General features: G+C 43.0%; 1 protein-coding gene across 1 annotated transcript in view; it reads right to left on the bottom strand.

Moving 5' to 3' along the window:
• Positions 1–20,735, bottom strand: part of LOC126163174 (UDP-glucosyltransferase 2-like) — a 96,904-nt gene that overhangs the window by 37,243 nt on the left and 38,926 nt on the right. Inside the window, exon 3 of the mRNA XM_049920125.1 lies at positions 13,884–14,056. Within this exon, the coding sequence (XP_049776082.1) occupies positions 13,884–14,056 (173 nt within the window). The remainder of the gene's footprint in view (positions 1–13,883; positions 14,057–20,735) is intronic.

Here is a 20,735-nt window from a genome sequence, read left to right as displayed (position 1 = left end):
ATAGAATAAATTTCCTTTACTTCTATGGTCACCAATTTTTTGTCATCAGACTACCGGTTTCGGTCTATAATGACCGTCTTCGGATCTCTTTTATAAAAACATGCCCTAATATACTGGTACCATAGTGGCATCGCCAAATGTTAAAGACATCAGCGCCAGCACCGTCAAATACATTCCTGGAAATGGAAAAAAGAACACATTGACACCGGTGTGTCAGACCCACCATACTTGCTCCGGACACTGCGAGAGGGCTGTACAAGCAATGATCACACGCACGGCACAGCTGACACACCAGGAACCGCGGTGTTGGCCGTCGAATGGCGCTAGCTGCGCAGCATTTGTGCACCGCCGCCGTCAGTGTCAGCCAGTTTGCCGTGGCATACGGAGCTCCATCGCAGTCTTTAACACTGGTAGCATGCCGCGACAGCGTGGACGTGAACCGTATGTGCAGTTGACGGACTTTGAGCGAGGGCGTATAGTGGGCATGCGGGAGGCCGGGTGGACGTACCGCCGAATTGCTCAACACGTGGGGCGTGAGGTCTCCACAGTACATCGATGTTGTCGCCAGTGGTCGGCGGAAGGTGCACGTGCCCGTCGACCTGGGACCGGACCGCAGCGACGCACGGATGCACGCCAAGACCGTAGGATCCTACGCAGTGCCGTAGGGGACCGCACCGCCACTTCCCAGCAAATTAGGGACACTGTTGCTCCTGGGGTATCGGCGAGGACCATTCGCAACCGTCTCCATGAAGCTGGGCTACGGTCCCGCACACCGTTAGGCCGTCTTCCGCTCACGCCCCAACATCGTGCAGCCCGCCTCCAGTGGTGTCGCGACAGGCGTGAATGGAGGGACGAATGGAGACGTGTCGTCTTCAGCGATGAGAGTCACTTCTGCCTTGGTGCCAATGATGGTCGTATGCGTGTTTGGCGCCGTGCAGGTGAGCGCCACAATCAGGACTGCATACGACCGAGGCACACAGGGCCAACACCCGGCATCATGGTGTGGGGAGCGATCTCCTACACTGGCCGTACACCACTGGTGATCGTCGAGGGGACACTGAATAGTGCACGGTACATCCAAACCGTCATCGAACCCATCGTTCTACCATTCCTAGACCGGCAAGGGAACTTGCTGTTCCAACAGGACAATGCACGTCCGCATGTATCCCGTGCCACCCAACGTGCTCTAGAAGGTGTAAGCCAACTACCCTGGCCAGCAATATCTCCGGATCTGTCCCCCATTGAGCATGTTTGGGACTGAATGAAGCGTCGTCTCACGCGGTCTGCGCGTCCAGCACGAACTGAGGCGCCAGGTAGAAATGGCATGGCAAGCCGTTCCACAGGACTACATCCAGCATCTCTACGATCGTCTCCATGGGAGAATAGCAGCCTTCATTGCTGCGAAAGGTGGATATACACTGTACTAGTGCCGACATTGTGCATGCTCTGTTGCCTGTGTCTATGTGCCTGTGGTTCTGTCAGTGTGATCATGTGATGTATCTGACCCCAGGAATGTGTCAATAAAGTTTCCCCTTCCTGGGACAATGAATTCACGGTGTTCTTATGTCAATTTCCAGGAGTGTATATATAAATAACGGCATATGCAAGAATCATCGTGTCAGCAGCACTGCTGTTCAGATCAAAAGTCCGACGGTGAAAGATCAGGATTGTATGTTTGATGCTTGAGCACCTCCCACCCACATTTGGTGATTATCCCACGAACAGGGGAAGCAACACGTGGCGAGCATTGTCATGGGGAAGTTTGACACCCTCGCATTAATGTTGTGGCCTCTGTCACGAAGAGCACGACGCAGCGTAAAGTGTCAATGTAGGCTGCAGCACTCACAGTGGTCCCGTATTCGGCAAAGTACACCAGTAACACACCACGCACTTACCAGGGGTAGCAGCTGTTACGAGCTGCTCATATCGTGGCGAAATACTAAGGTTCACACGGCCCTCTTGGAAGGATGCACACCATCTGTCTTCCACTAAACGCCATTTGTGTTGTACCCTTAATTCACACGGTTTATGACCTTTGGCCTACAAATATCGAACTACGCTGGTCTTCACAAGTTGACGACAGTAAGATGTGTGACGTACTTTTTTCGTAGTTCAGGCTTCTTTCGGTAGAGTTGTAAGTGGAAACAAAATACCTCTATATCACTAACTTCAAACCATATCGTCGCGAAATTTTAGCATTCCAGCTGCAATACCAGGGGAGCAAAAAAAAAAATTACTGTTCCTAACTTAACGATCCTCCCTAGTAAATATTCTGCACTTGCAAGGGAACCTCCCCATTGCACCCCTCTCAGTTTCAGTTATAAGTTGGCACAGTGGATAGGCCTTGAAAAACTGAACCCAGATCAATCGAGAAAACAGGAAGAAGTTGTACGGAACTATGAAAAAAAAGCAAAATATACAAACTGAGTTGTCTATGCACAAGATATGCAACATCTAGGATAATCTGAGTTCAAGAGCGCCGTGGTTCCGTGGTTAGCGTGAGCAGCCGCGGAACGAGAAGTCCTTGGTTCAAGTCCTGCCTCCAGTGAAAAGTTTAATATTTTATTTTCAGTTTGTGTGTCAAACTAATGTTTTCATCACTTTTTTGGGATGATTATCACATCCACAAGAAAACTTAAATCGGGCAAGGTAGAAGAATCTTTTTACCCATTTGCCAAGTGGGCATGTTAGGTGGGTCGACAACATATTCCTGTCATGTGACGCACATGCCGTCACCAGTGTCGTATAGAATATATCAGACGTGTTTTCCTGTGGAGGAATCGGTTGACGTAAGACCTTGCGATCAAATGTTTTCGGTTCCCATTGGAGAGGCACGTCCTTTCGTCTACTAATCGCACGGTTTTGCGGTGAGATCGCAAAATACAGACACTAAACTTATTACAGTGAACAGAGACGTCAATGAACGAACGGACAGATCATAACTTTGCGAAAATAAGAAATTAAAATTTTAACTCGTGGGCGGACTTTAACCGTTGACTTTTCGATCCGTAGCTGCTCACGCTAACCACGGGACCACTGCGCTCTTGAACTCAGATTATCCTCGATGTTGCATATCTTGTGCATAGACAACTCAGTTTGTATATTTTGCTTTCTTTTCATAGTTCAATACAACTTCTTCCTGTTTTCTCGATTGATTTGTGTTCAGTTTTTCAAGGCCTATCCACTGTGCCAACTTATAACCAAATCTGAGGGGGGTGCAATGGGGAGGTTCCCTTGTTAGTACAATCCTGTCAATGAACGTGGCAATAGGCACACAGGTGCTGAAGTTGCTGTTTATCGTAGTTAAACTTTAATTACTGCACTACGAAAGACACAGTGTGTCGCACTTTACCCTTCAGTTAAAAGTTCGCTTTGCTCTTAGCGCAGCTTGCGACGAGCGGTTTAGTTACAACCTCCCTAATATTTTGTGGTGTCTGAGACTGGAGCTGACTAGCATATCTGTGACTCTCCGTTTTGTTAAGGTAACGGGTGACATAATGCAGGGTTATTCTATGGACCTTCTCTGCCTCTTCGATTAATTCAGCCTGGTAATGGATACCACGTTGTCAGAGCGGCTAACTGTCTCGCGGAGGGCCCAGGTTAGATTCCCGCTACTGCCAGGCATTTTTCCTCACTGCGAGAACTGGAAGGCGGTGCAGCCACCATCGCGATGCCAGCTGAGGATCTACTTGACGAAGCTGTAGCGGCTCCAGGTCACGAAAACCGATAATGGCCGGCGAGCGGCGTGCTGACCCACGCTCCTCTATACCGCATCCTGTGACGCCACCGGCAAAGGACGAAACTGCGGCCAGTCAGTACAAATTGGTACGCTAGGGCCTGTGGACGGAATTTCTGTATTTTTTTTTCAGACAGCTGCAGCAATATTGGTTGAACAAAGATTCAGTTGGCTATATCCTTCGTGATGAGCTTTAAGGAGATTTAGATGTTATCCATCAAAACGTTTAAATGACTTCTAAACAGTGCATCATTCAGTACACGTATCAGGAAAGCTACTTCTATGTGTCACCATTAAGAACGACATGTTGAACGGAAAGTCTCCAATTCCAACATATATCTAATTCGATATTCTCTTACTTCATGTCCTGGTTGCCAGGTGACAGTGTAGGACTGTACTGAACGCCTTCCGCAAATCAACTGACACATTGTCAATCGTCATTTTTTCGTTTTACGTCGATCCTGAGTTGCTTCAAAATTCGTGGTGGTATATTCCGTCTTTGCAACTTAGTGACAGGCAGTTTGTTTCTTATGCTATGCGTTTCGCTTCTTTTACTTATAAACTATCTTCAGTGGCTTATAATACACTTATTTATTATACAGGGTGATTCAAAAAGAATACCACAACTTTAAAAATGTGTATTTAATGAAAGAAACATAATATAACCTTCTGTTATACATCATTACAAAGAGTATTTAAAAAGGTTTTTTTTCACTCAAAAATAAATTCAGAGATGTTCAATATGGCCCCCTCCAGACACTCGAGCAATATCAACCCGATACTCCAACTCGTTCCACACTCTCTGTAGCATATCAGGCGTAACAGTTTGGATAGCTGCTGTTATTTCTCGTTTCAAATCATCAATGGTGGCTGGGAGAGGTGGCCGAAACACCATATCCTTAACATACCCCCATAAGAAAAAATCGCAGGGGGTAAGATCAGGGCTTCTTGGAGGCCAGTGATGAAGTGCTCTGTCACGGGCTGCCTGGCGGACGATCCATCGCCTCGGGTAGTTGACGTTCAGGTAGTTACGGACAGATAAGTGCCAAATGAAACTTTATAGCTCCCTTAATTCGCCGACAGATAGTGCTTAGCTCTGCCTTTTGTCGTTGCAGAGTTTTAAGTTCCTAAAGTTGTGGTACTTTTTTGAATCACCCTGTATATAAAAACATTATCGGTTGAACAAAGAATCGCCGGGCTATTTCATTCATGATCAGCATCAAGGAGATTTAGACGTTATTCTGTCACTTAGTTGCAAATTCGGAATATACCCCCATGAATTTTGAATCAACTAAGGAACGACGTAAAACGAAAAAAATGACTATTAATAATGTGTTAGCTGATTTGCTGAAGGCGTTCAGTACAGTCCTACACTATAACCTGGCAACCAGGATGTGAGTTAACAGATCCATTAGTTGCGAAGACGAAACATACCTCCATCAACATTATCCATGTTGATACAGGTAAATAACACATGATGAACTTTAAACTAACAAAATATTTTAGGTACTTAAGAGACAGTATGCATTACAAGTATGTCAAAAACGGCGCACATTTTTTTAAAGGCATTTTTCTGGGGCTCATACTTCGAGTTCTGTTCGTGATAGAGAAACTGTTGCCTCCAACATACATTGCTCGTAAGGACCACGAATGTAAGGTACAGGAAATTAGCGCTCATATGGAGATACACAGACTGACTTTTTTCCCTCGTCCTATTAGCAGGTGGAGCAGGAAAGGGAATGACTAGTAGTAGTAGTACGGGGTACCCTCCACCAAGTGCCGTAAGGTGGACTGCGGAGTGTCGATGTAGATTCAGATGTAGATAGAGTCAACTGTTCTTGATATCCTTTGGGCTAGGGGCCATTTGTATAACCAACAGAATCATTATCTTAATACAGTACTGGATAAAAGTTTCAATATTGCACACTTCCTCTAGGTTAGGCAAATGGAGGCAATCGGTTGATTCTTTGTGCACTAGATATGATCCACGGTGCACCTTAAGGTGCTTATGAAGCCACTGGTTTGTTCATAAGTGATTCCTGAGAAAACAAAAGAAAAGCTTGTTCACCAATTGGTTTAGCCCTCAGCAGTGCATATCTAAATAACTAAAATCAATAAATTGTTCAAACTTTAACGGTATCTTCTCTAGGCATTTCTGTAGAAGTGACATCTTCCCATTTAAAAAGAAAAACCTTTTCCATTATCAAGAAACACCCAGAAAACATTGTCTCTGAGATCCAAAACCGCGGATTCCAAGACAGCTCTGCACGGAAAATTGCTTGAATTCTTACAATATATTCCTAAGATCCAGATCTCTAATAAGCTTGAAAATGTTCTTGATATCTTTATACGTTTCCAAGATACAGAGGCTCAAAATTACCTACTTGTACACGTAAAGCACGCACATGAATTCCGGTGTGAGGCGGAAACATGGTTTATAAGGTGACGTTGCACGAATACATATGCAGCAATATGTCTCCCTTAGAAGGGTTATGGAAATGCCACCTAAGTAAACCATCAGAATTGTCTCTGCCCTTAAAGTTATTTTCACATGAGTGACATTCCCTGCTGTAGCATGCAAAAGAAGTGAACCAGCAGAAAATATCTCCAGTCAGAGCACAAACAAAAGTGAATAGCCCCCAGTGTAGAAGACTGACTTAACAGTGGGGTACCAGCTGCCTCATTCTACCTTCCTCAGCACCTTTAAAAGTTTTAGCATGCGAACATATTCGCGTTTTTTTTTCTATTCTGAGAGAGAAGGATATAGCGCCGGTGGGAAATAAAGAGAAACATTATAAATTCTGGAAGACAGTAGACAGTGGTTGTGATGTAGAAAGAACGAAAGATACGATGGTAGTGGACGGTAGTTGACAGAGATAGGACAGTGCTGTGGAAAGAGTGACGGAGACATTACCAGTTGAACAGGAATGAAGAGGAGGAGGAAGTGGAAGTTGGTGAAAGCATGTGATAATGAGAAAAAGAGTCTATGGGAAAGACAGGGATGGTGATGAATGAATGAATGAATGAATGAATGAATGAATGAATGAATGAATGAATGAATGAATGAATGAATGAATGAATGAATGAATGAATGAATGAATGAATGAATGAATCAGTAGGGAGACAGATGAGACAGTAGTAGTAGTAGCAGCAGTAGTAGTAGTAGTAGTAGTAGTAGGACAAAACGAAGGAGACTGTGTAAGGAAGGAAATAGTGACGTTAGAGAGATGCAAGGAGATAATGTGGATGAATTGTGCTGAATGAGTGAGTGAGAATGTGTGCGTGGGAATGGATGGGTATGAGCAGCTTACAGCGCTGGACTAGTGGATGTGAGGGAGTTACAATTAGTTGAACTTGTAAGAATGGGAGGCCAAAATTTTGGGGAAAACTTTAAAGGTGCTGAGAAATGCTTAATGAGGCACCTAGTACCATATGTTTTAGTCAGTGTTAAACAGAGGCACTTTCACCTTTTAGTGCTCCAGTATCAACATTTTTCCGATGGTGTCATTTTGCTGTTTACTCTGTCGTAAGGTATCAGAGCATGTTACCGTAGGAACGTGTTCACTAAGTTAAAATTCGCTGTGACGTTTTAAATATTTCTTTTGACTCTAGCTCACTTGATCTGATATTCATCTCTATATTAATAGAATTCAGTTCCAGTTTTCTGTTTTTTTTCTTCTTTTTTTGTTTTTGGTTGCTTCCGCTGACTTAACGTTGAACCATTACATGTAGCGCTAGAGGATTTTGAAGGGGCTATAGATGACGCCCATATCAAGGCACGAGTAAGGGTTCTAAGGCACACTGTTGGGGAAGCACTGTGGTTCGCGTCAACATTTTTCTGCTGGTTTGTTCTATACCTATACGCAACTGTCAACCGATTCTCCTTCTTAGGAGTGACCCTGCACTTTTCCTGTGCTCGCTTGCAACTCCTTGTTGCTACAGCGACTTGCAATGAACTGCTACTGTATGCTGATACAGGTCTGTCGCGTACCCCATACAGAATCGTACCCTTGTAGCATAAAATGCCGTCTCTTACTCTCTTCTGACTGATTTCAATTAGTCTTCTGTTGTCGCATCACTTATTTCAACATCCGTCAATTCAGCAGTTATGTGAAGTTGAAACGACTCACCGTAGTATAATGTTACTGAGTGAAGACGATAATCCGCTCCTCTGAAAACAAAGTGCCAGATGGCTGGAAGAAGAGGAGTACTACATTACTATTCAAGGAAGGATGGAGTAGGAGAAAGTATTCTGATTATGTTACCACTCTGTAATCAGCCACTGGAAATGTTTACTCAGAAAAGATTCAGATAATTGTTAGAAAACCAGTCTGAAGTGTTACAACATGGATTCAGAAGCATCAGAGAACAACAGACTTCGTATGTGCACAAAGACAGTTGCTGGAAAAAGTATTGGGAAAAATGTAAAGACCTCATGATAATGTTCCTGATTTTGGAAAAAGCTTTGGTAGTATGCCAAGGTGCAAGATCTTGGACCTGGTTTCAGGATCCCTAATAGGGAAGCTGCAAATACAATATGAAGGTTGGAAAAGTTGTTTACAAGTGGGTAATGGCAGATCAGACTGCTTGATTCAGGAGAGAGATTGGTGGAAGAGGGGAGGGAGGGGGAGAGAGGGGGAGAGAGAGGAGAGAGAGAGAGAGAGAGAGAGAGAGAGAGAGAGAGAGAGAGAGAGAGAGAGGAGTGCAGCAGTGTCGTGCACGTTCTCCATTACTTTTTGTTACACTTGTCATAAAGGATATCAAGGAGATAGGAAGTGGTGATCTCATTGCTTTAGTCTTTGCTAAGGAACAGATGTACAGCTACAGGGAAGATTAGATGCGTGGTACTCCAAGTTTAAATACTACCAGCCGACAGTAAGAGCAGAACTGTAGCAATGATTATAATAAGCATCTGCCGAAGGCAACCTGGCGCTCGATGGGGAGAAAATTTGAATCTGTGGAAGCTGTAAGTTAACTCAGAAGTACAATATGAAGAAATGGAGCTGCCAAAGAGTAAGCGACGGTTATAAATTGATTCATAGCGTGCGGAGCCTTGTGTGGGAGAATGGAGTTCCTTTGAGAGCCAAACAGTCCGTATTTAAGGGTATCTCCTGCCGATTATGGCATACAGCTTAAAGTATCGTGTGATTATCAAGGTAGATTTCAGCAAGTTACAAGTCTGTGAGCCAACGGCCTTGCCGCACTGGTTCCCGTCTGATCACTCAAGTTAAGCACTATCGGTCTTAGCTAGCACTTGGATGGGGGACCATCCGGCCTGCAGAGATCTGTTGGCAAGCGGGGTGCACTCAGCCTTTATGAGGCAAACCAAGGAGCTACTTGACTGAGGAGTAGCGGCTCCAGTCTCGTAAACTGACGTACGGCCAGGAGAGCGGTGTGCTGACCACATGCCCCTCCATATCCGCATCCAGTGACGCCTTTGGGCTGAGGATGACTCGGCGGACGGTTGGTACCGTTCGGCCTTCCAAGGCCTGTTCGGACGGAGTTTAGTTTACAAGCCTGCGAAATTGAGTTTCTCTGATAGGCCTTGCTGAAGACTAACAGAGACAGAAACAGGAATAGAGACGTCGGAGGAGAGATGGAAATGGATATGTTTTTACTTTTCTATATGTTGAGCCATTGCTCCAGAAGACTTTCTTTCCCATTTCATCACATCTTTCCTGCAGCTATTTATCCCTGGTTGTCCTTCACTTTCTATTGTTTTGTAAGGGATTTATATTGCTGTATTCATGTCCTCCTCTGAACATTTTCATTTTTCCCTCTTTCGTCGATCAATTGATTTTATCTGTTATCCTTCCCGGTACCTATGTCTTTCTGACATACGTAATCACCCTGTTTAGAGTTGTGCTCTCCTGTCGAACTGAGCTACCTTCAGTGGTATTCCTTATCGCAGTATATTTATCCTTAGTGTCATTAAAGTGCTTCTCGTAATTCCTCTGCACTTCACTTCAGTATTCCACTTCCTTCCACACTGGCTCTTTCAGATGATTCTCTTAATTTTCTGTCTATTCTTCATCATAACTAAATTGTGGTCGAGTCCATGTCTGCACCGGGATAAGCCTTACAAACCATGAAATGATTTCCAAACCTCTGACTATGATTTACTCCACCTGGGACCTTCCCATGTCTGTCTTTTTCAAGTAAGCTTACTTTCCTCGAGATTCCTGAACAAAGTACTCTATTATCATCTGAAATTTATTGCAGAACTCTATTAGTCTTTCTGCTCTCCCATTCCTACACGCAAGCCCGTGTTCTGCCTTAAACCTGTCTTCCATCTCTTCCCATACAACCGATTTCCTATCCCCAGTGACTTTATACACTGAATTAACTGTTCAATATCGTCATATACTCATACTTAATCTCTGCATCTGCTTCGTGCAACGTTACCATGTATACCTGAACTATCACTGTTGGGGTTCCTTCGCGGTCGAAATTAATGAAAACACAGTCGAGGGAACTGTTCACAGCAGCTCAGTGTCTGCCCAAATTTACTTTTCATAACTAATCCTACTCCATTTATACCATTTTCTCCTGCCGTTGATTTTGCCCTATGTTGCTCCGAACACAAATCATTGTCTTCTATTCATTTCACTTTACCAACCTCCTCCTCCTCCTCCTCCTCCCCCCCCCCCCCCCCCCCCCCACACACATGAGAATGAGCCTTTGCATTTCTCTTTTCAGATTTTCTGGCTTCCCAGCTATGCTCAAACATTTGACATTCCACACACTGACTCGTAAAATGTAATCCCGTCGTTGATTACACCGTTTTCTTCTCATGGTCACCTCTTCTTTGGCAGTCCCCTCCTAGAGATCAGAACAGGGGACTAATCCGGTATCTTTTGCCAATGGAGAAATCATCACGACACTTACCATACAGGCCACATGTCCCGTGAAAAAACATTACTGGTCTTTAATGCAGTGGTTTCCAGTGCCTTCTGCATTCTCATGGCGTTGATTCTTCAACGTTTCAAGAGCAGTTCCCCACCTCAAGGGAAGTGCCCTGAACTTTTAACCACTCCTTCGCTCTTTTGACAACGGCATTGGCAGAACGAGGATGACGTCTTATGCCAGAAACCTACAGGCGCCATTGATGGCGAAGTTCTAGTCAAGGACCCAGGACGTTTTATCATTCAAAGGTGCTAGCCTTAGACGACGGGTTCTTGTTGAAAGATATTAAGAAGTGATATAAGAGGGCCTGACTTGTGAGTAGAAACGAGTTTGCGTCGAGTCAGCTCTTATCGATACTGCACAATGTTGAGCTCTTTGACTGTTACCCTGCGATGGGTTCTTGCACTGTGACCAAGAGGATGTGTGTAGCGATTTCTAAGACATTTACAGCTGTACCGGTGTGGCGTGGTGTCTCTGCCTGGGGGTCAAGAAGAGAGTTCCCAGCTGGAACCAAGTGCGCCGACTCCACTTCTAACGGATTGTCTGCATGGGCCCCTTCAGAGCTGCACATGGCCGGGAAGGGGTGGTGGGGAGGGGGGAGGGGGGGAGGTACGACGTCGCTGACGTGGCCTACAAGAGCAAGCTGACAGAGGTGAAGTAGGCAGCCGTATATCAGGTGAAGGAATTGACAAGTTGACGGAGCCAAAGGTAGATTGGTGTACCGGCTGCCACTTGGGACAGCTACTGGTTAACCAAAAAGAAATGAATCTGGTGAGCACGTTTCAGAACATTGTTGCCTGCTGTGCACTTCTGCCACACAGCCAGTTTTGACATACAGCTTAGTGTTGTTTCTCTGGCTTCACTCCCCATTGAGATGCAGCTGGTTTGTTTCCTTGGAGTTTATTAGTTCCGAAATACTTGAAAAGGTTTTATTGTTTATTGCACCCTGTTCAACTACTTCTGTCCAGTAATTTGCTCTTTGTATCACAGGTTGCAGTTAAATGGTTTTTACTTTAGGTTCAAATTAGTTATTTATTTGTTTGAGTACCGACGTGGGTAAGAATAGATTTCAGTGGTACAATTTGTGTCTCTCTCTCTCTTCCTTTCTTTCTTTCATTCTTTCTTTCTCTTCCTCCGCCTCCACCCTTTCATCCCTATCTCTGAATCTCAGCCGATATTGTTATTTATGCATAATTTTGCCATTGTTGGCAACATATTGTACTTAACGTTTGCAACATGTCACCAGATTATATAAACGAGTATGAAATTTAAGCTATATAAACTTCACTGGTTCGGATCACCTGAAATATTTATTCCAACGCATGTATTCAGCAACCCGAACGAAGATCTCTAAAAACCTTTAAAATTTATTCCGAAACAATAATGGTGTTTTGGTACATATTCTTTGTTCTTTCTCTTTTGTTGTATGCCCTTTTGCACCTTGTAGTTTCAGATACCATCTTTGTTTACAAAATGTAACGCCTTACATGTTATGTGTAACGACAGCTCAAGGAAACTGACCATTCGAGTTATTCTATTTTATTTATTAGAAGTAGTAGTAGTAGTAGCAGCAGCAGCAGCAGCAGCAGCAGTTTTATTCATCCTTAGATCTCTCTTTACAAGGATGTAGGACATATCAAAGTGTTTACAAGTTTAGGCCAATTTAAAATCAGTTAATTCGTACACACATACATTTACAGACTTCTAATTAGAGGCAATCATCAGATTTACTCCTGGTATACAATACTTTTTTTACAAGTAACTTATTAAATAATGTAATGCCACACTGTTCACTCATATCTCACTATCAGTCACTGCACACACTATACACACACCTTGTTTCATAACACTTCACTCACTACACACACACACACACACACACACACACACACACACACACAATGATATCTCTGCCTTTTTCTGTGCCACAAGCTGAGTAAGCATCTCCCCTCCCCCCCCCCCCCCCCCATGAGTGAGATGTGGAGCTCAGAAACAGGAAGAGGTGTTATTATTGTGCTATGCTTAGCTTGGGTGTAAGTATTTCTAGATAGAAAAAAGGAAAAACATAGTGTGAAGTTATTATATGGAATGTTGGATGTTTTATAATAATAACTATTTATTTGTGTACCTTTTTTATCAAACCCCTACTCTGTTTTATCTAAGTAAGCCTTCAATGTCTAAAATGTATTCGGAACAGGTACTTTATAGCTGCCTTAATTAAATAAGTGTATTTTTGCAATTTATTTAATCTCTTCCGGTAATTTATTGGATAGTTTTATTCCTTGGTAGAAAATGCTGTTCTGAGTTTTATATTTCTTTTTCCTTGGTAAATGTAAGTTGAGTCTAGCTCTTGTTGCATGGTCATGGACAGAGCTGTTTGTGCAGTAATTACCAATGTTATTTTTGATGTGTACAACTGACTGGTAAATGTACTCACATGGAGCAGCTAAAATCCCCAGTGTTTTGAACAGATCTTTATACTGAGCTTGACTAGTATTTTTGGTTACTATTCTTTTGGCTCTTTCCTGGATTTTGAAAATTGTGTTTATATTTTGTGCGTTTGTTCCCAAAAAAGAATGCCATAGCTAAGAACTGAGTGTACATATGAATAATATGTAACTAAAACACACTGCACGTTACACACTGAGCAATCTGTGATTGCTTTTGAAGCAAGTTTTGGATACTGGTATTGAGCGACGTGGACTCTTTCCCATTCCCTATAATCTTGCTCAGCTTACATGTTTCTGAAGTTAACTGCCCAATATATTTGACTTATACTCCCTGATACTGCGTATTTCGTTCTGGTAGGTGAATGTTTGACGTTCATTGCCCTGGAAGTCACCAGACTGTTTCCTTTCAGACAGAATATATGCCTCCTGCAGTCAGTCTGTAACAGACGGCTTTGCTCCCTTGCCTTACCTAACCAACAGACCTAAAGGTCCATTCGCGATTTGATTTTCTAATTGCTCATGGTAATTACCGGAAGTCCTTTCGGAGGATGGAGTCGTGCTTCTGGAAGTCATTTACTTTAGGAAGACTTGCAGTATTGGCACATGTGTAACAAATAATTTAGAGGAGATAAACGTCAATTGGGGTCCTGGTTAAATAGCAACAGGAGTAAAAAATTAGTTCGTTAAGTTATTTCAGTTTATTTGACGTAAAGATTTGTTATACCACTTCCTATAAACAAAACATGGAAAAAGATACCAAAAACATTCTTTCGCCTCAGAAAGATGCTCACCTGATGAAATCCCGTACAGCTGGTTCATTGAGTTGAAAGTGAGCCCTCGCATATCCCACATCTCGGAGATCTGGAAGAGTTTCCTCGGGTGACTTGTCAGCCAAACCAACAAAGTCGTTTTTCAGTTTGGTGGTTTGAGATATGTCAACCTCTGTTAGGTTTTCCTGGGAAGTCTGTGAAAGAAAATTATGATGAAACAATAGTTGAGAGATCTGAACAGTCATACACAGATTATAATGTCCAATAGGCAGCTGACAACGTTACGTTTAACAGTTATCCAGAGACGAAAATACAAACACAAAACATAGGAAACAGTATCATCAAACCAGACGAAATGATGACAAAAATCAAGACCAACTGAAATACCTGACCTGCTGTCCGGGGGAAAACAGGGAATAATGACTTGCTGCAGCCAGATCTGCATCTACATTTATACTCCGCAAGCCACCCAACGGCGTGTGGCGGAGGGCACTTTACGTGCCACTGTCATTACCTTCCTTTCCTGTTCCAGTCGCGTATGGTTCGCGGGAAGAACGACTGCCGGAAAGCCTCCGTGCGCGCTCTAATCTCTCTAATTTTACATTCGTGATCTCCTCGGGTGCTATAAGTAATGGAAGCAATATATTCGATACCTCATCCAGAAACGCACCCTCTCGAAACCTGCACAGCAAGCTACACCGCGATGCAGAGTCCCTCTCTTGCAGAGTCTGCCACTTGAGTTTGCTAAACATTTCCGTAACGGCTATCACGCTTACCAAATACCCTGTGACGAAACGCGCCGCTCTTCTTTGGATCTTCTCTATCTCCTCCGTCAACCCGACCTGGTACGGATCCCACACTGATAAGCAATACTCAAGTATAGGTCGAATGAGTGTTTTGTAAGCCACCTTTGTTGATGGACTACATTTTCTAAGGACTCTCTCAATGAATCTCAATCTGGCACCGACCTTACCAACAATTTTATATGATCATTACACTTCATATCGTTCCGCACGCATACTCCCAGATATTTTACATAAGTAACTGCTACCAGTGTTTGTTCCGCTATCATATGATCATACAATAAAGGATCCTTCTTTCTATGTAATCGCAATACATTACATTTGTCTATGTTAAGGGTCAGTTGCCACTCCCTGCACCAAGTGCCTATCCGCTGCAGATCTTCCTGCATTTCGCTACAATTTTCTAATGCTTCAACTTCTCTGTATACTACAGCATCATCCGCGAAGAGCCGCATGGAACTTCCGACACTATCTACCCTGCCATTTATATATCCTGTGATAAGCAATAGTCCCATAGCACTCCCATGTGGCACGCCAGAGGTTACTTTAACGTCTGTAGACGTCTCTCCATTGTGAACAACATGCTGTGTTCTGTTTGCTAAAAACTCTTCAATCCAGCCACACAGCTGGTCTGATATTCCGTAGGCTCTTACTTTATCAGGTGACAGTGCGGAACTGTATCGAACGCCTACCGTAAGTCAAGGAAAACGATATCTACCTGGGAGCCTGTATATATATTTTGTGGGTCTCATGAACAAATAAAGCGAGTTGGGTCTTACACAATCGCTGTTTCCGGAATCCATGTTGATTCCTACATAATAGATTCTGGGTTTCCAGAAATGACATGATACTAGATCAAAAAACATGTTTTAAGATTCTACAACAAATCGTTGTAAGAGATATAGGCCTATAGTTTTGCGCATCTGCTCGACGAACCTTCTTGAAACCGAACTACCTGTGCTCTTCTCCAATCATTTGGAACCTTCCGTTCCTCTAGAGACTTTGTAACGCCGGAAATGCATATCCTCCTATTTTCATCTATTGTACTACAATTCTTTTTCCTTGTTTTTTTACCTCAAGATATGACATTTCTGTGTCTATATATTGTAATTGTTTTCTATAGGTCGTGTGAAGAATCAAAGTGTGTAGGATCTTTGGTAGTGGTAACTCTGCCGCGTGGAGCGCGGGCTGAGCAGAGAGAGTCTGGCTGGGGTGGTGCAGTGGAGCAGGTGTGTTGTGTGAAGCTCCCACGAGTTGCCGCGCTTTCGGGGTTTGGCAGAATGTAATTGCGCTCGACTTGCGATGATAGTTTCTGTCACGGTGTCGCGGACGGGAAGCATTAGCTGGCGCACATCAAGAGCCCGTTTCGTCTGGTAACCGTGTCGAGAAGAAGGCGCGCCAACATCCAGCTTCTGCAACAGCGACGGCCGACAATGAGTGACTGTCGCCACCTCCTCGATCGACGGCTTCAAACCTTCAATCAGCCAACAAGGAAGACTGGAAGCACGTAAAGTTTTAGAACTGTATGGCAGACCTCAGCTTTTCAAACTTTTAAAATTGTTGCATCATCAAATTACAGCAACTTAGCATGAACCTTTGTTGCTCATTGTCCCAACTGCATTGCCAAGCAGGGTCCCTTCCTTTTCCGAAATGAACCCGAGTGTCGTTGAAATTCAAACGCCAGCATTAAAGTAATATAATTCGATTTCACTGCTTTAATTTCAAAGTTCAGTTAAGGCATTCATAGCTGGCTACAATATTTAGATTACACAAGCACGAATTAAGAGTGCGAGTTTTGTTACCGTATTTTAGCTTACCTGTGACTGCAGCTCAGCTTGGTACGTACTAAATTTTACTATTGCTAATTGTTCAGAATCATTTAATTCAAGTTCCAAGTTAAATCTCTTATTTCTAAATTGCGTAGATTCAAGTAGCTTTTGAAATGATTGTTGAGGTAGTCCAAGACTAACCGTATTTTACTGAATTTCGATGTGCTTCAGAAAGAAGGCTCACTATTAACTTAAGTCACTAAATTAACTTTCGATTTTCCGGCTTTATTAATTCTTTTGCTGAATTACGTCCGAGTGTAGCGAAATTTATTACTTCTGACAAACTTTCAGTTTTCACACTACACGTGTCAACCTTCAATTGCCACACTTCTAGTGCTATTTGTATGTGTAATAATCTTTCTTTTTCAGTTACTATAGTAATTGTCCTTAGGACTGGCGACCGTAATTTCCCCCACATCTCAAATATCTAATTACCGCTAGTTGATAATGTAATGGCCGCACATTTACTTTCTTTACTAACTTTACCCCTTTTAAAAATTAATTTCCACCTGTTTCATTAGCAATTTTCCTTTCATTTAGATGTAACCCTTTCCTCGCTCTTTACCGACAAATTAACTTCGATGACGATTGCTTTTCCCAAATTTCCATTAGGTACACGCGGTTTAATTTTTCACTGTCATTAAGGTCGATAAGTGAGGGGGAGGTTACAACTTGCGGTACCTGGCCATAAAATATAGCTCTGTGCACACTAGAACCGTTTCATTCACGACTTTATAACAGTTTTTCTTGACATCTTGTATAAACTGGTTGTTGTGAATGTTCTCCCACATGACAGGCAAATTATATAAGGGTATTCAGCTTCCATTCTGTTAGGACTGGACCTTTATTACCAAGGTGCTATTACTTCTTTCGCCTGTACCTTATTCCTCGCTGCCGGTAGTTGTTCTCCACTATGGCTGTGCTGAGGCAAGTGAGCTTTCAATTTATTTTGCTAACAGTAATAGTTGGTACTTGGCTTTCAGTCTGAACTGCTTTTATTCGTAGTTTCCTCAGGTTGGGAGAGCTGAATTTTGATCTGTTAAGGACTTTATGTACTAGTAATGCTTTGCATTCAGCATCACTCTCCGTTAATTCCACCTCGTTCAAAGGGTAATGTTACTGTGCTGTGCCATACTTTGGATATTGTAACGGCATAAATACCCAATAGCTCACAGTTGAATTTTGGCCAATGGCGTTGGTGCAAGCGAAATTACCACTATATCATACACTTTAGATAAGATGAACTGGTCCAATAGTTTTACATCCTGGATCATACTGACGCTCGTCTTCGGCTGTAGTTGTATCCTCGACCTTATTTCGTTCAACATTGACCGCCAGTTTTAATCTGCTCCTTTTGTGGGTGTGACACCAGATCAAGGCCATAGACTTCGTATTTTTGTTGTTCTGGCTCTAAGCGGTTCTCTAAGTTCATCACCTTGGATTTGCTGCAGTTAATGTGTGTGAAATCTTATGGGACTCAACTGCTAAGGTCGTCAGTCCCTAAGTTTAAACACTACTTAACCTAAATTATCCTAAGCACAAACACACACACCCATGCCCGAGGGAGGACTCTAACCTCCGCCGGGACCAGCCGCACAGTCCATGACTGCAGTGCCCGAGACCGCTCGGCTGCATAAAAACGTGGCCGCTGTTGCTTCATAGTAAATGTCTTAGGCCGAACGTTATCTCGTCTTGAGCTGACACACATGTGGTCAGATCATCTGTGAGTACTCACGATATTCTTTCTTAATAAGATCGAGCCTGGAACAACGAGCTGTTAGTTTGCCTGAAGAGAGGTCCGTCTATAGACAGCAACCATGACGGAATGACCATTGGACGTCGAATGGCCCAGTTAACTGGCCACTGATCATGATTTTGGACTGGGTTCCTTGCCAAATTACACTGACAAGATTCTTAATTTCTGCGTTTCTTGTAGTAGAAAACTGTGAGCGAACTGATCGAAAGCTTTAAAAAAAATCTATAGATCTTACAGAGCCTATCTTTTAACGGTACTCTTAATTGCTGTTATGTCATAATAGTCAGGGAGTCGATTAAACTCCGACCAGGGACCGCGCATGTTTGGGAATTTCCTTCCGTGTTTTTCATTACGTCTCTTAAGCCTGCATTTACGTTCGAGCTTGTTTGTATTCATCAACCTCATAGGCCTGTAGTATTCGATGTTTGTTGACGGGTATTTCTTTGGTTCCATTACGATCAGCCCTCGTGAAAGCTAGGAAGGAGCTGTTGGACATACTATGCGTCATTTAATCTGTTAATTAGCTCTTGGCTTAGTATATCAACGCGAGTGAGAGAATTGTTAACTGCTTCTGCCAGTTTACGAAGTATATAACTTATTTGCGCTGATCTTCCTCTATCTCTCAAAAGTCTGTTTTTTCCCGTTGAATACCGTCTTTTGCAAACCTGACTGTACCTGCAATTTCAGAGCTGTTGAAACTTACATCGTGTCGTGCATTGTTAGTTTCAACTTCCTACAATAACGCACTTCTATTTAACTGGTTTAAGACAAAGAATTGCGCTGTATATATATAATGACACGAAGGAAACGAATTTTGTTGCCAAGAGAGCAATGTGTAAAGCCTTCGACGATTACCAAACTAGATTACTCCCGAAAGATCTTTCACAAAATCCAAAGAAATTGCGGCCGTATGTAAACTCTAACTGACAAGAAAGTTACTGTCTAGTCACTCAGACAAGATAGGAAGTGAAACAGAGTAGCAAAGCAGAACCAGAGGGGCTTTCCTCTACAATGGAAACCCCAGGATTATTGCCCAAATTTAACCCTCGTACCACCGAATAGGTAAGTGAATTAGATGTTACTGTCACCGGCATTGAGAAACCGCTGGAATTTTAAAAACTAAACTAATCCCAAGCACCCGATGGAATCCCTACGGTATTCGATACCCAACTTTTGGCTGAGTTACATCCTCGTATGATCTACCGTAGATGCCTCGAACATGAAACCGTGTCCAGTAGTTGGAAGAAAGCGCAGGTCACGCCTGTCTACAAGAAGGCTAACAGAAGTAATCCACAAAACTACTATCCAATATCCTTGACATCCATTTGCTGTAAACTCTTAGAACATATTTTGAGCTGAAACGTAAGGAGGTACCTCCAACAGAATGACCTTCTCCCTGCCAACCATCAAGGATTTCGAAGAGATCGATCACGTGAAATCCAAACGAACACTTTCCTCACACGACATATTGAAAAGCATGGATCAGGGCTATCATATAGATGCACTGTTTCTCTGTTTGGAAAAAGAATTTAAAAGAGTACCACGTATGTGCTTATTATCAAAAGGACGATCCTATGGGTTATCAAGTGAAATTTGTGATTGGACTGAGGAGTTTTTGACAGGGACGACGCGGTATGTTATCTTGGATGGAGAGTCGTCAGCAGATGAAGAAACTAAACTTTTCGTGTCGCCCACAGAAATGCATTGGGTCCCTTTCAGTTCATACTGTATGTTAACGACCCAGTGGACAACATTATAGTTATCTGAGACTTACAGATGATACAGTTGTCTACAATAAACTACAGTCTGAACAAAGCTGCACAAATATTCAGGCTTTGATAATTTCCAAATCTCTGCGCTGAGACTTGCAAGTTGATTTAAGTGGTGCACTTCACGAAACGAAGAAAAGTAGTTTCATATGACTGTAATATCAGTGTGTTACAGTTGGAATCGGTTAACTCATCTGAATATCTGGGTGTACAGGTATTCGAGACATGAAATGGAATGAGCACATAGGCTCAGTCGTACATAAATCATGTAGCAGAGTTCAGTTTTTTGGTATAATACTACGGAAATGGAATCAGTCTAAAAAGGATTGCTTACAAATCACCCGTACGACCGCTTAAGTGTGTGAAACCCATATCAAATAGGACTAGGAGGTGACATGAGCATATACAGAGAAGGGCAGCACGAATGTTAACAGGTTTGTTGACCCACAGGAGGGTGTCACAGAGACGTTGAAAGAACTTAACTGGCAGACTCTCTTCAGGAGACGGAAACTATTCTGACGAAGTCTACTAAGAAAGGTTCAAGGACCGTATTTAAATCGTGACTAGGAACACACAACAACCACCATCGTACGGTTCCCATAAGGATCCTTAACGACAAGTTTCCCTTAAATATAGTATGCACAGACGGACTCGAACAATCATTCCTCCAGCGCTCCAAACGTGAACGGAATGGGAAGAAAGCTTAAGAACTCGTA

This window comes from Schistocerca cancellata, chromosome 2, assembly GCF_023864275.1.
Source record: "Schistocerca cancellata isolate TAMUIC-IGC-003103 chromosome 2, iqSchCanc2.1, whole genome shotgun sequence".
NCBI lineage: Eukaryota > Metazoa > Arthropoda > Insecta > Orthoptera > Acrididae > Schistocerca > Schistocerca cancellata.
This window is presented reverse-complemented; position numbering and strand designations above follow the sequence as displayed.